Here is a 14713-nt window from a genome sequence, read left to right as displayed (position 1 = left end):
GTTTGGTGGGTGGTATGAGTCATCTTCACTTCTCACCAGTGTCTCCAGGGTTATAGATGGGTTTGTCTGTCTGGATGAAGATGTATCCAGAGTGAAAGGACACCATGAGTACCCTCTCCTCATAGTGGAAGCCCTCAAAGTTCACCTTCAGATGCACAAACTTGTTCTTCTTCTCTTCACGATTCAACTGATTCGAGGGAAGCTGGGATGAAATGAGATTGAGATACAGGATGAATAAGGAAAGGCCTCTGTCAGTACCAGTCCTGATAAAGATGCCTGATCTCTAACCTGCTGCTCTTAATTGGTCAGTCTTTCTGTTGTTTATGTCATGTGACAGCAATCAATGTGTTTGGATGAACTTAAGTAAACAGATTACTTTCTGCAGTAACCTGATTTCATTTTTAACCTGATTGGTGTCATGTGAAGAGGCACAAACTTTACGTAATCAGGTAGGGGATTAGAGAAACCCAATTTCTCTTGTGGACGGTTGGGAATGGTGTGCTCTTTCACTACAAAGCTCGGTTTCTCATTGCGCAGGTCAGTAAGCTCATGGTTACTGACCTGTGGCAGTGACACAACGTTTTGGTGCAAACACTCGAATGTCGTGCCAATACATATATTTTTGACATTTTAGCATGAATAACACAGCAAACTGATCAGGCCCTTATTATAATGCTTCTCTAAAGATGAGTTGGTTGATAACAGGAGCCACCTAAATTCAGTCTACATTCAAAGGCATAAACCCTACCTGATATGTTTTAAATCAAGTGGGAGAACTACACTTAAACAGAGGGCACATCCCTGCTACTTGTTTTGCTTTTCAATGTGTATGTTTTCATATCAGTGTGGGGCTATATATTAGCAACAACATCTGCAGTTTTCTAATCAGGATGAATTAAGTGATGCTGTATGCGACTGCATTTTTCTGCTCTGATCTAGCATTTGAATGCTAAATTCAAAATGTATCAGCATTGCAAAGCTAATAAATCCATCTAATGGCATTCACATGAGACAGTAGTAATGATTTTGGCCTAAATTTACCTTTATTTATCCAAAAATTCAAAGGCATAAACCTCACCTGATAAAGTTTCTTATCAGTTACACACATCAAATAACTTTTACAGTGAGGAAAAACAATTGGAAGAAAATGCAGACTTCCTTTCATTTTCAAGCACTCAGATTAGGTCCATAGTTGTGATATTACAAAGACAACACAAATGCATTTCTATGAACTTTGAATCTACCTTCTACCCTAATTTAAGACAAATTAAGTTTTTGCCAAAACACCCTCATGTCTCTTTGAACTAGACCTAGGCACCTTAAGTTATGACCCTGGTGAGTCACCTGTATGGATTTGAGAATGTGGTATCCATTTTCCACATTGAGTGTGACAGAGTCCTGGAGGAGTGTGGCAGTCTTACTGAAGTCCTGGATAGAGATGGAGACAGTGATGGGGTTGGATAGACCGTCTGCCTGTAGGTAGATGTTCTCCTGGCTGTCTGTCCTCAGCAGATCTGGAGCCAGAAGGGTGAACCTGCAGGAAAACACCACAACCTGAGGCATGAAGTACTACTACTACTTTCATTGTCATTAGTACTACTTGACTAACTACTGATACATCTACTACGTCAATACTTCCCAATCACATTTATATTCCTGGAAATGTTGTGAAGGCTTTTAAATCAGCATTTAGATACATAACATTAATAGAAAATATATTGAAACAGTTAACTGAATTAATTCAATAGAAACATGGCCAAATGTTTCAGGTGAAGGAGGAACTTGGACTCATTCTCTCTGACCCTGAATACTGCTGCTACTGTTAGGCCACAGCTGCTGCTGTGCAACTATTACCACTAAAAACAAACAATACTTAAATGTGTAACATTGTGTTTTGAAAGATAACAGGCACACTGCAAAGCTTGTGAAGGGCAAGCAAAGAGAAAGAATTGATGAGTGATAAGATGTCAGAAGGTTACAGAAGGTTACAACAGAGGTTAGGTTGGAGTAAAACTTAACCCAGTCCTCAGTTAGTAGTACTATTCTGTTTGACTGTTGTATTATTGACAACTGTACCTCGGTGCAGAACTAATTGAGACCCCTGGGTCTGCAGCGCTGCAAAAAACAGGACAAGTATTAATTTCATCATGATAGATTCGTCATGACACAACCCTGCAAATTGAAGCAGAGCATTAAAAGTCAGGTGGTATTTAGTTTCAGTGGGCTATGGCGACATATGGAAATTACAACAAGAAGGGAAAAGGAAGTGACACTCTTGTACTAACTTAAAACAAAAGAAGCAGGAATTTGTCATTTTTAATCTGTTTGTGTCAAACACAGTGTATCCCATCATTCATTCTTCAACATGATAAGAAAAGAAATTTTTAAACTGTATTTCTTTCTTTCATCCGTTAAGTCCAGCTTTGGTAACTTACCCGTGCATATCAAAGAATGTTTCTGCTGAGACAAATCTGGGGAGCAGAATCAGAAATAATAACTTAAGCTGTCACAGGTTGCAACCGCATACATGATCTCTATGCGTACGCACACTCACACTCATACCTGTGTCGCCAGGGTAACCTGTAAATAACACAACTTCATTAGTAAACACAACTTCAAAGGTGTAAATTGTCCTAAGTAAGCAGTCAACAAAAACTTACCTTCTTTTACTTTCTGTCTGTCCATCGCAGTTGCAGAGAAGCACGAAAAATAAAATGCCCTGTAGCATCCACTGACTCATGTTGACTGAGTGGTAGCCTCAGTGGACTGTGGCCACAGGACGAGATGGTCAACTTCTATAGCAGACCCCAAACCCCCCCCCCTCCTACCACATCAGACACTGTACAGTCAACAGGAAGAAGAGGGGCCATGGTTTCAGATCAATAATAAGGACCGGACTGAAATAACAGACTCCAGGTTTGCTGGTCAGCAAGCTCTCACATGCAACCTGTTCCCAAACTATAAGGAATCAGCATTAAAATGGGAAAAAACTGTTATTTCAGATACACATATAAAAACTTCGAAAAGATTCCGAAAGGACAAATACACTTCCGAGTTTTCTTCATTTCATCTTTCATCCTCATCCCAAACAGTGCTCTCTAAAGAGCAATGCCACTGCTACATTAGCTGCCTGTGATTTAACTATTCTTTATCTTCCATACAACAGTGCCACTGCAGCAGGTTTACTAATTCCAGAGCGATTTGAGGTAAAGACCATTTCAAGTGTGCGTCCTGAAAGTTGTTTAAGCCCCTAAATACCCACATCACACACACTGTTCTGCATGATTAGAACTCCTCTCTGGACTGTGTGTGCGTGTTCCGACTGTGGTTGATTTGCATCTCTATCACTTCGCCGTTAGCGGTGTTGAACTTCTTACGGTGGGACAACTAATCATTCTTATTAGTACATAGAGTTTTGTGACATGTAATTCGAGCATTGCGCTTCTCAACTTCAACAGAGCAGAGGTCTAATCAGTAACAACAACTGAACCTGTGTGGGTATGCATGACCTTTAACACAAAAAACACCCAGCTTAAAGCAGTGTCTGTAACATGCAGTGAAGTTTTCAGATCACTCACAAAAGAAAAATACTATGAACTGCACTGGACATTAAGGTTCTTGGTGAAAACTAGATTTACTTATTTTTGTAATCATTACTCAAAATGTTTTTAGGTGGCATTGTTTCTGTTTTACAGGAGATACCGTTAGTGGACAACATGTACTCTCTGCCGTCTCGGTGTATGTTAAATGAAAGTAGGTTAGCAGCTTTGCTCTTTGATTCTTCACCAGAGTCAAAAACATGATGTTCACCACTGGTTGAGGGTGGGGTACAGCAAAAGGCTGCAACAGTTTACAATGTTCAGATAACAAACTCAACTCAAATAACAGTTTTAATGGTATTACACAGTATTTTGCATTTACTTTTACAAGGTGTCTGACAGTGTTGTCATCAGTCCACAGATATGTAGAAATCTAAAAAACTAATAACATTTTAAGCTGGGTTTTCAGCATTTGCACTTAGTCCTTATTAACAGACTGGATCAATATCATATGACACATTCAATGATTTCTGCAGGCCGCCAAGCTTAAAACTAAAATCTTATTTCACACATTTTGTGTTAGAAAACAAAATATTTCCATTGTGACCAGATAGACGAGTTAACACAACTGTTTTCACAAGTGCACGGCAACACATGTTAAAGCAGATGTCTGCAGCTCTCACAAGCATTTTCAGTTTGTGTTTAACTCTTACAAAATGATTATCATTCAGCCGCATTGTCCAGGGTCTGAATCTGAGTCGCTGTAGTCTGCCACCAGAGATGTGACGGCTCCCAAACTTCTGTACTGTTCCTTCTCCTTCCCAAAGTCCTTCGTCAGTCCTTCATCTGCTTCCTCTGTGGTTTTGGCAAGTGCCTCCCTGAAGCCACTGTCATTTGTCTCTGTTACCTCCTGTCCCACTTTTGTAGTGGCTATACTTGGGGCTTCCTCTCTTTGTGCGACCTTTGAAATCTCTCCATCACATGTGTTGATTTCAGGGTATGACTTCCTGCGAGTGATGGTGGCGCAGGGTTCAGTTTTAATTCCCAGTCCTCCTGTGCGTTTGCGGATCAAGGGGCTGTGTGAGGAGCCCAGGGCTTTGGCCACTGCTGCTTCTTTCCCCTGCAGGCCAAGCTTATGGAGCAGACTGCCTGCTGCACTTCCTGGTGTGGCTGAGGTGGAGTTGAACCACGAACGAGAGGAGATCTCTTTCCGCTTGCTGTGCTGCTTGTCGTCATAGGCTGATTAGGGAGGGAAGCCGTGTTAATATTAGAATTCAAGCTCTGTTTACATACAAGTAAAGTAAATATATTAAAAATATATTTAATCTGTTCTTAACATTTGCAAAAAGAGAATGTTTTTGGTCCCATTAGAATTTAAAAGTTTGGCCATGCGAAAAAGCAAAAGTAGTGAAGAGGATATAGGATTTGACAAGATAGGCTTTCTTAAAGAGGTCTAATGTGTCTGCCATTGGCTATTTAGCTCAGTTAGCTATTATGTTATTGGCTGAGTCAAGAATGGGCACCAGCACCTGGTCTGGAACCGTGCAGACCAGGGTCAAACACAGCCTACGAGACTGAGGGAGACCAGTTTGATGACAAGGCTCAGCTATATATTTTGGCCAAATCATACACTGTAGCTTTAACATGGGTATTTTTTTCAGTTGTTTTCATTTTTCTCTTTACTGTTGCACCATAGTAAAAATTAGACAAATGTTTCCTATGATTTTCTATCACAATTATTTTATTTATTTTGATGCAGCAGCTTTTTTTTGTTAATACAAGGCCCATGTCCACCAAAGCGTTTTTTACCAGCTGATAACGCCACCTGCTCTTCTGAAAACGCCTAGCTGGGAGCCCTAGGGTGCGTTTTGAAGGCGCAGGGGGTTTTTTTTTTGAGACACTGTGGTTGCTATGATACGCAATGTCTGTGGAGGCGATGTGCTGCAAGTACGGTGGGCAACTTAAATTTCACTGAATGTAAAAATGTCACCACATATGTAGGCCTACTTGCTCTGGCCCTTGCTCTGCATGAAGAGAAGGCTGAAACATGAGCACAGACTCTCCGTACGTGGATTTTATGAGATTTTGCGGGCGAGGAAACACCTCCGCGAGTAGGCACATCGTTTCGTTCAAGATCGGATGTGCTCAGTGCGGTGTGTGTCCCGCCCCTTCTGCACTGTAATTGGACGGCTGGGTAAAAAGTGACAAGTGACGAGCGCAGCGTTTTTCCCCAAAGTTGAACATTTTTCAACTCTCGCCGACTAGAAAAAAAAACACTCAGCGCCTCGTCACGCTGCTGGCGTTTTTTACCAGCTTGGAAAAACGCGGTGCTCCCATTGCAATGAATTGAAAATAGACGCTGGCGTCAGAAAAAAACACTTTGGTGGACACCGGCCCTCGTACATTCTTTTGCCAGCTTATTACGTAAAACTAGCAAAAAACAATTAAGTGCCCTGAAAAATGTTCTGTTTCTAGAAAACGTGTTGATTGAACTTGATGTTCATTTTGGAAGCTGTAGTCTGGTGTTGCGGTAAGATGTACTGCATTTTTACTGAGGGGCGTTTTACATCTCCATTACATCAATGCAAGTGAAGTAATTATTATATTATATTATATATATATATATATATAATTATATAGACTGAAATAAAAAAAAAAGAAATAAACAATTGTGCAGACTTTGTCCATGTGTGCTGTCTGGATGGGGTTCAGGTGGGTTTGTAAATGTGAAGTTTCTCAAAAATATGATGTGTTTCCAGGTCCAGATAACACACTACATCTACATTTTGTTCTAAAAGGGTCTTCCGAATATGCATTTTTATAAAATCCTTCCAGTTAGAAAAACTTGCAGCATGTAACCTGACACGTACAAGAATAAGCTGGTCTGCCCCATTTGAAGAATTCAATTTAAAGAGCTGCTTATGTCAGCCATCATATTTCTCTTAAAGACGGTGATGGTGCATAGATGTTCGCAAATGTATTTGAACAGTGTGTTTGTGAGTTTAGACCCTGTATCTGTTACGTACAGTCAGGTGCCTGGTAGGTGAGCAGTGCTGCCAGTTTCTTGTCCTCCTCCTTCTCTGGCAGCAATGGTATGGACAGGTTGGTCCTCATCCTGACTGTGTTGTCCTTCTCCTCTTGATCAGCCAGAACTTTCTTCTCCGTCTGCCCCGCAAATTAAATCAGCGACGTCAGTTTAGTGTGCAATACAATCTCAAATAACGTCAAGAAATCTGAACCTGGAATTACTGCTTCATGTGCTGCTTGAAGTCATTTTCTGGTGATTATTTTGTCATCTTTAAAATTGTAGTTTTTGCAAAAACCTACTTACTCCCATGTACATAGGATGATGTGTGAGAACGACAGGCATGCAATAATTGTAGTGGATTTTATAGAACAATACACATTAGGAAAAAATACTGTGGTACTGCAGGTTAACACAACTTTAATTAGCCAATTTATCAATGCAAAGGCACATTTCAGAGAAAGATAGTGAAAACAACTGATGATGAATGTAATGATAATAAAGCAGTTACCAACACAACAGGGCACTATCCTACCCTGAACTTCCTGCGGAGGGTACTGTTGAGCTGAAAGTCGTCCTTCCAGCTGGACTGGTAGTCTTGAATCTCTGACAAAGAAGGCAGAGCCTTCTTAAACTTCTCCTTGTCTTTCCCACCATGGTCCAGTTTAAACATGGCATCTGTCTCCAGTTTCTCCTTCTCCGTCCGCTCTGTACAGATTGAATTGATTAGAAACAGAAAACATACAGACAAAAGAAAAATCAATTATCTCCACCTTTATAAAAAAAAAAAATCTGGAAGACTCTTTATAACCTCATAGCTGTGAGAACATAAAGACAAATTTTCAGTTTGTGATGGGCTGTGCACTTTACACTGCATGTTCAAAAAGGAAAACCTACGTTTAATGGTCACGGGGCTGATTTCCGGCCTAAATTACACCATCAAGAAACAAAGCAAACGCAAATGTATCCTTTACCTGTGGTGAGTATCTGTTCATTTTCAGCCATGTCCCAGCGTTCCTCCTTCCTGTTTGCCCCAGATACTATTACATAATCGCAGGTCGCCGGATCTGTCTGCATCTCGATGTAGTTGACACACAGATGGCACTTCATCCTAAACCTGGTTGAGTAGACAAAAACTTTTAGAGGTCAGAGGTCCATGATGATTTTCTGTTGTTTAAGGAGATATCATAAACTGCACCACAAGCTTAGAATATAAAGTTCACATTAACAGTCAACCCAGTCCATCTGTGTTTACCTGTAGATTGGCGTGGTGTAGTAGTTCCCCACTTTCTTCTTCTCAGCATTGTAGCGGACCCCTGCACATGCAGAACATTTGTGTCATGGATATGAAAAGACATTGTATCAGACTGTGAGACCGATCCTACTTAAAAGTTGTTCTTCAAACTTACCCATGCCAATGTGATTTTTGCAGCCATCACACCAGATGTTGTAGGGCATCTCAAACCTTAATGAACAAACAGTCAGTTAAAACACTTGTTTGTTGAAAACAATGAAAAACACCAATTCAGGGATTAAAAGTTCCATTACTTCCCATCTCTTTCTTTTTAAGGTCTTCTTTACAGATGCACTGTAGCATTTCTGCCTGTCATTTGTTTGTATAAATATTAGGGGTGAAACAACTAATCGACGTTGTTGCCAACGAATTTAAGAATTGATTTGTCCATGACGTCATCGGGCTGTAGTGATACCATCAGCTTAACGGAGTGAAGTGATAGTATTAACACCTAAAATCACAGAGTTTTGTGAGTTGTTGAGTTTGGGGAAACTATATACTTTGTGAAACACTGTCTACTACAAAATCATTATTATTGGTCCCCTCTTGTAAATTTGGCAAATGTAATGCATTAAGTTATTCCTTTCTTTTATTTATATATATATATATATATATATATATATATATATATATATATATATATATATACATATATATATATATATACACACACACACACACACATATACATACATACACATATACATACACACACATAGCGTCATTGTGTTCAGCACCAAGTTCCATTACTTCCCATCTCTGTCTTTCTAAGGTCTACTTTTCGATTATTCGTTTCAATAATCGAGAGATTAATCGTTTATCAAAATAGTCGTTAGTTGCATCTCTCTAATAAATATGATAATAAATATATTGAAATAAATGTACCTGTTCGATAACATGTCAGTACCTGGATTGCAAATGATAATCATTAATTATTTCTGTGTACTAACCTGATAATGAGAATGCCCTGGGACAGTTTCCTGGCCCTCTCCCGCAGAGCGTGGGTGTTATGATAGCCATTGAGGGATCCATGCTAAAGATAAAGAATGACAGCAGTGTAAGTCAGTATATTCACACACAAAAGCTGAACTAAAAACAGTGACACATACTGGTCTGCGGGATCATACGCACCTTGGCCGGATCAAAATCTGGAGGGTAGTACTTGTTTGTTCCTTTTCTTTCACCCTATCACAGAAACAGTACAGGGGTCTTTGTTAGTAAAGAGTACAACATAAGTTATTGTGATTATCTGTATCTTGACAGACCGATTATATACATCACTGCTTACCATAGTGACACCTGGATCTCCACACCAGTAATGGATTCACCCTTTTTTCACCTGAAAAAAAAAAGGTAATGTCACTGACATCATACTGTAAAGCTCTTTGGTTACATGTAAAAACAAAGTTATATACACTTAGTTGCCAGTTTAAGTCCAGCCAGCTAAAACTAAGGTTAAGGTTAGGGTGTTGTAGGTGTTTCTATTTTATCTGCTCTTTCACATTCACCTTGGTTAACGATACGTTGGCTGATTTCCCTTAACTTTGTTGTCTAAGTACCTTGTTTAATTTGCTAACAGAACACAAGAGAAACAACTTTATCTTCTTAGAAACTTAAAAACGCAATCCTTCAACAAATTTACTTATTTAGTTAGTTAACGTTAAAAACGTGTAAACAACGTACGTTAGTTATAACGTTAAGTTATACACAACGCCGTGGAAACAGTTAAGTTAGCAACAACAACTTTGTTTGGCTAAATACTGGTACCTTCTTTCGCTTCTTTTCTGATAGGTTAGTGAGGTGTGTGTGTGTGGACCGTAAACCCTCACATTGTTTTATAAGATATATGAAATTATTAAACTGCCATATTTTGCATAGAGTTTGGTGTGACAACGCATCGGAGCTAATAGCAAGCTAACATTAGCATTAGCTATGTAACGTTTGCGACCTCTTCGTGTTAATATGGCAAACATGTAGCTAAATGACAACTGCAAACAAACTCATTTTAAACGCGCTGCTGTCATGTTTACTCTTCAGCACAAACATAAAAGATACTTACAAATGCTCTTGTAGCTGCACAAGTAACCATCAGCTAAACACCAGAGCATAACGTTCAGGTTTCGGAAGTTGCGTCACGTTGCAGAGGATTGTGGGTAATACCGGTGTGAAGACGGAAAACGTGCTCGGAGCAGCAGACGCCAGGGGAAAATATTTTCTACGTGTGTTCGCTGTCGTATGTTAACACCGCAGATATGAAAACTAAAACGGAGCCGCAGAAACGTTACATCTGCTCGTTTCCCGACTGTCCGGCGGCTTATAACAAACAGTGGAAACTGGACGTTCACTTGTGTAAACACACGGGGATCAAGCCGTACTCGTGTGAGCACGATGGCTGCGGCAAGTCCTTCTGTAGTCCTTACCACCTGTCGCGACATGAGCTCACTCACAGCGGTGTGAAGCCTTTTCACTGCACCGAGGATGGCTGTACGGAGGCCTTCACCACCAACGCAAACCGGAACAGACACATCAGCCGTGTTCACACCCAAGACCAAAAGAAGTATGTTTGCAAGTTTGAAGGCTGCACGCTCGAGTTCAAGAAGAACAAGCAGCTAAAGTCCCACATGTGTGAGCAGCACACCCAGCTGCCCCCTTACCCGTGCACTTATGAAGGCTGCCAGATGCGATTCACCTTCCCCAGCAAGCTGAAACGACACGAGAAGGTGCATAAAGGGTACCCCTGCGCAGAGGACGGCTGCAGCTTCATAGGAAAGACCTGGACGGACTACCTGAAGCACAGGAAGGAGCAGCACAGGCTCATTGTGAAATGTGACCAGTGTAACAAGGTATTTAGGGACTCCTGGTTCCTGCAGCAGCATCAGCAGGTCCACTCTGAGATGCGGGTGGTCCTCAGGTGCCCCCGGGAGGGCTGTGACAGATCATTTACCACAACCTTCAACCTGGAGAGCCACATCAGCTCCTTCCACGAGGAGCTGCGGCCCTTTGCCTGTACCCATGCAGGCTGCAGGAAGACCTTTGCCATGAGGCAGAGCCTCCAGCGCCACAGCATTGTCCATGACCCTGACAGAAAGAAGCTAAAGAAGCCTGGACCCAAAAGATCTCTTGCTTCCAGGTTAAGTGGTTACAGCGAAACAAAGAGAGTGGTCAGGAAAAAGCGCAGGGAACCTGAATCCATTAGAGAGTCTGCTCAAAAGACTGATCCACCTGGTCCGGTTGAGTTGGTGTCCCTCCTGCAGGACACGTCCTTGCTGTGCAGCCCTGGTGTGGACACACATGGACTTACTAATGCCCTAACTACACCTCTGACCATGAAGGCTTAAATAAAGGAATTCATATGAACATTTTGAAGACAGCCGGCACTAGAAAAGAGCATTTATGATGTATTATCTTTTCTACCTCGGTAGTTGGAGTTCTTTATGTTGTGTAAATTTAGTCCACCACTTTCTTGGAATCAAATCTTGTTGGCATCATTTTCAGTTATACTCTGTACTTAAACTATTTCTGGTGGACTTTTGTTGATTTTCTGGAGCCAATAAATCCAGTATATTTGTGCCATTATAAATTTAAGAAAATAAACCGTCTATGTTGTAAATGTTTTTTTTGTAAAATGTCAGAAAATAAAACATTGCAGTAAGACATTGTTGTGTCTAAATTAAACCTGTGGATGCCTTGATGAATGTATTTTGTGTCTGAATATTCTGTTCTAGTCCATTAGGCCTAATGTGGGTAAAAAAAACATGTTTTGATATGATGCATTTTGGCAGTTTAAATCCATAAAATGATAAAAATTTGGCCATTTTACATTTACAAAATGTCTGGCAGGATCTTTTACTAATGTGTATTATTATTATTATTATTATATATGTGAACAGTATATAGTTCTGTTTATTTTCAGCTTTGTTGTCCTTGTTTAGCTGTATGTTTATTTCTATCTTCCTGTATATTGTTCTTGGAATGGTGTGTAAGTACATGTAGAGCAATCTTCATCCAAACATCTGCGACCACAAGAGGGTGTGTTAGTGAAGGATCGGCTGGAATGAAAACCTGCAGATTCTTGTGCCTTTATGACACATGGTGGAGTGTCTCAGCTCTGACCATCAGATTTACAGCATTAACAGGAGCAGCTCCATACAAGTTTGAGATTCCAAGGTTAAATCCTCTCTGAATATTTCCCGTTACTAGAAGCCTGCTCCCTACATTCCTGCCCTGCTCTGCTCAGACGAGCCCTATATGGACTGACTGTCTGACCAGCTCACCCAGGAATGCACAGCAGACCTCATCCAATGAGTATTTGTACAGTTTGAATGTAACGTAATCATTTCCTCTTCTTACATGGCTTTTTAAGTCATAAAACCTGAATTCAGCATGTGGTACAAATGCTCAGATTTGCCTTGATTAGACTGCTGCAGAGATACTGACCGCTCTTTGTAACACTGCAGTGTAATTGCTGTGTCGTCTCATGAGTCAACATTTGTTTCTACAAACTACACATTTTCAGCTTTCTTTTGTAAACTTTAACTGGTGTCCTTTGTTTGGCCAGCTTATTTTTAACCTTTACATCTCAGATTTTCCATACTTTTAGCAGTTCATGTATAAATAGATATTGTTCCTGTTCTATTTCCATCACTTCATATCAGTTTTGGCATGAACTCAGGCTACATTTAGCCAAGTCTGGATTCATGCCGGAGCATCAGCTGTCTGGCTGCCTGTGAACAGATTAGGTAAAAAATGGTTACAGGCTACATAAAATGTTTTTTTAAACATTAGATAAGGTACAGCAGGTTTAAGTATGATATATATATATATATATATATATATGTTTTTTTTTTTAAAATGAAGTCTGGAATGAAGAATTTGTCTGGATTAAAAAGGAAGTAAGTAATTTCTGGTGGTTAAAATTCCATCTGGATCAAGAAATATATTCTTTGTATAAGCTAACACCCGTAGAGGAGCATGGATGTAATTAGTGTTTGATTTTAATTGGCAAGATCAGGTTATTAGATGTTCTATAAATCCTCCAAAGTAGAGGATTTATTTTAATTTTTCATAGAAGAGAAAGACACACAGGAAGCGGTATATTCTAAAAAAAAAATAAAAGTCTGCTTCATGAGAACAAAATAAATGTTCTGAACGTGCAGGAATGCACCAGAGGAGAGAGTGCTGGAGGGAGCGATTTTCCCCTAAAAGATCTATGATGCCTTGAAAAAGATTGAAAAGTAGGGAGCAGAAAGCAGCCCAGAGGTTAGACAAGCTGCGAGGTTCCTACTGAGAAAGCTGGGCCATTGGGGATAAAGGGACGACCTGCCCTGCAATAACTGTAACTGCAGTTGTTTCCTTGGAAAAATTATGAAATCTGCAGCTGCTCCTCTAGAGTTGCTGTGGCCACCAGTAGAGGATGTTTATCAATGTGAAAATCTGTTGTATGTAAGATATATGTATATAAACAATTTAAGAAAAGTATTGCTGACAAAGCTAACATCATGATATTTAGGAGGTGTAAGGTTTAACTGTGCTAAATTTGCTAATTAGCATTCATCACAAAGTACAGCTGAGGCTGATGGAGTTAGTGTTGCAGGTATTTGGTCATAAAACACGGTACTGGACACATTTCTGGTGCCAGAGTAAAAGTCAGGGAATCACCAAAGTAATCAAAATCATCCTGTGGAGGACGATCCATCCAATAGTTATTGACACATTTCACTCAAAACCATGAATGTCAACCTCATGGTGATAATGGGGAAAAGCCTGTGGATCACCAAATCCTACCACCAAAAATCCTCACATAATGAATCCCATGGGTAAACATATTATGTTGTTATCTAAGAGCTTATTGTGTGATTTCAATCCAAACAGGCTGTCCTTTGTTTTAAATATGTGATTATCAATTTTGGCTTAAAGAATAGGTGACACATTTAAAATGATTGGTATATAGCACCAGTAAGGTTTTGAGATCTGGCCAGGTTTACCACTGTATAAAAATCATTGTGTCTTTTATCCCTTATTTCTTTTCTTTTTTCATTTTTCTTTTTTCTTTTTTTTTTTACAGAAATTGATGCCACGTTCTTTCCATTCTTTTCTCATGACAACCCTGAATTCCAGACTGGTTCTTTAGGCCGTAATCCAAAGGGATTTCTCTATCTCCACTGTATTTCTCCCACCACCTCCTCTGCTGTCCTTCTGTCTTTTCATCTCTCGCTTGGCCTTTGTCCTGCTGTCTATTTGAGAGGTGGAAGGAATGTGTCAGGCCCTTTGCCCTTTTGTGTTCTTTGTTTTCTGTACAAATTACCAGGAAATAGAAACTGTCCGTGTGAATGATTTTGCTTGCTTGTGGACAGCTGAGTTAAGCAGAGCTCTTATTGTTTTCAACTTGTTCAGGTTGACAAAGGTCTTTATTTACTGTATCTGCAGAAATGCGGAGGGTTAGATTCCCAGTATAATTACAGTCTGAACAAGGCCATGGAGAAGATCCAGACTGGGTCAAGACTGGGTGCAGTTTTGTGTCTTGCTCAATGGCGCTTCACCGTCACTATATTTACTGTAACCCCAGGCTAGGAGACTAGGACTAGGAGAGGTCCAGTGATCCAGTTTTGAGTGCTAAAACCCACATTCATTAGCCTGTTAAAGCCATTAAGCCTAAAATAAATCTATTAACATCACATTTGTGACTCTTGAAAATAAAGTTGTCTCAATTAGTGTTTATATGAAGGTTAAGAGGATGGTGATGTGAAGAGGGTGTTGATTTTTTCTTATTTTCATCCTTGTGTGTGCATGGGTTTTCTCCCACAGTCCAAAGATATGAAGGGCAAGTGAATTGGGATGTCTTAATTGCTACAGGCA

General features: G+C 40.1%; 3 protein-coding genes across 5 annotated transcripts in view; 1 reads left to right on the top strand and 2 right to left on the bottom strand.

Annotated features, from left to right (window-relative positions):
* Window positions 1–2743, bottom strand: part of LOC123969443 (complement C3-like) — a 179287-nt gene extending 176544 nt beyond the window's left edge. For all 3 annotated transcript variants that reach the window (XM_046046837.1, XM_046046839.1, XM_046046838.1), the window contains exons 1-6: window positions 2661–2743; window positions 2563–2580; window positions 2436–2471; window positions 2077–2115; window positions 1345–1534; window positions 37–202 (exon numbers count right to left, since the gene is read on the bottom strand). In XM_046046837.1, coding sequence (XP_045902793.1) covers window positions 37–202; window positions 1345–1534; window positions 2077–2115; window positions 2436–2471; window positions 2563–2580; window positions 2661–2740 — 529 coding nt within the window. In that variant the 5' untranslated portion in view covers window positions 2741–2743. The remainder of the gene's footprint in view (window positions 1–36; window positions 203–1344; window positions 1535–2076; window positions 2116–2435; window positions 2472–2562; window positions 2581–2660) is intronic.
* Window positions 2744–3872: 1129 nt separating this feature from the next.
* Window positions 3873–10273, bottom strand: yju2b (YJU2 splicing factor homolog B). Its single transcript, XM_046046840.1, has 10 exons — window positions 9918–10273; window positions 9147–9197; window positions 8990–9043; window positions 8809–8891; window positions 7974–8029; window positions 7820–7880; window positions 7539–7681; window positions 7100–7272; window positions 6566–6704; window positions 3873–4778 (listed from the first exon to the last, which is right to left on the bottom strand). The coding sequence occupies exons 2-10, from the start codon at window positions 9147–9149 to the stop codon at window positions 4267–4269; spliced, it is 1224 nt and encodes a 407-aa protein (XP_045902796.1). The 5' UTR covers window positions 9150–9197; window positions 9918–10273; the 3' UTR covers window positions 3873–4266.
* Window positions 9969–11557, top strand: LOC123969446 (transcription factor IIIA-like). The gene has a single exon (XM_046046841.1). It carries the CDS (start codon window positions 10111–10113, stop codon window positions 11194–11196), a length of 1086 nt encoding a protein of 361 aa, XP_045902797.1. The 5' UTR covers window positions 9969–10110; the 3' UTR covers window positions 11197–11557.
* The last annotated feature ends 3156 nt before the right edge of the window (window positions 11558–14713 follow it).

The sequence above is a fragment of the Micropterus dolomieu genome, linkage group LG04 (assembly GCF_021292245.1).
Source record: "Micropterus dolomieu isolate WLL.071019.BEF.003 ecotype Adirondacks linkage group LG04, ASM2129224v1, whole genome shotgun sequence".
Taxonomy (NCBI): domain Eukaryota; kingdom Metazoa; phylum Chordata; class Actinopteri; order Centrarchiformes; family Centrarchidae; genus Micropterus; species Micropterus dolomieu.
This window is presented reverse-complemented; position numbering and strand designations above follow the sequence as displayed.

What these genes read in the sequence shown, in the direction of transcription:
- LOC123969446 (XM_046046841.1), top strand. Translation starts at nt 10,111, where the DNA reads ATGAAAACTAAAACGGAGCCGCAGAAACGTTACATCTGCTCGTTTCCC.
- yju2b (XM_046046840.1), bottom strand. An exon ending in CAAAAATCACATTGGCATGG is followed by an intron (nt 7,881 to 7,973) that starts GTAAGTTTGAAG and finishes CTGCATGTGCAG; the next exon opens with GGGTCCGCTACAATGCTGAG. An exon ending in CACCTACCAGGCACCTGACT is followed by an intron (nt 4,779 to 6,565) that starts GTACGTAACAGA and finishes CTCCCTAATCAG; the next exon opens with CCTATGACGACAAGCAGCAC.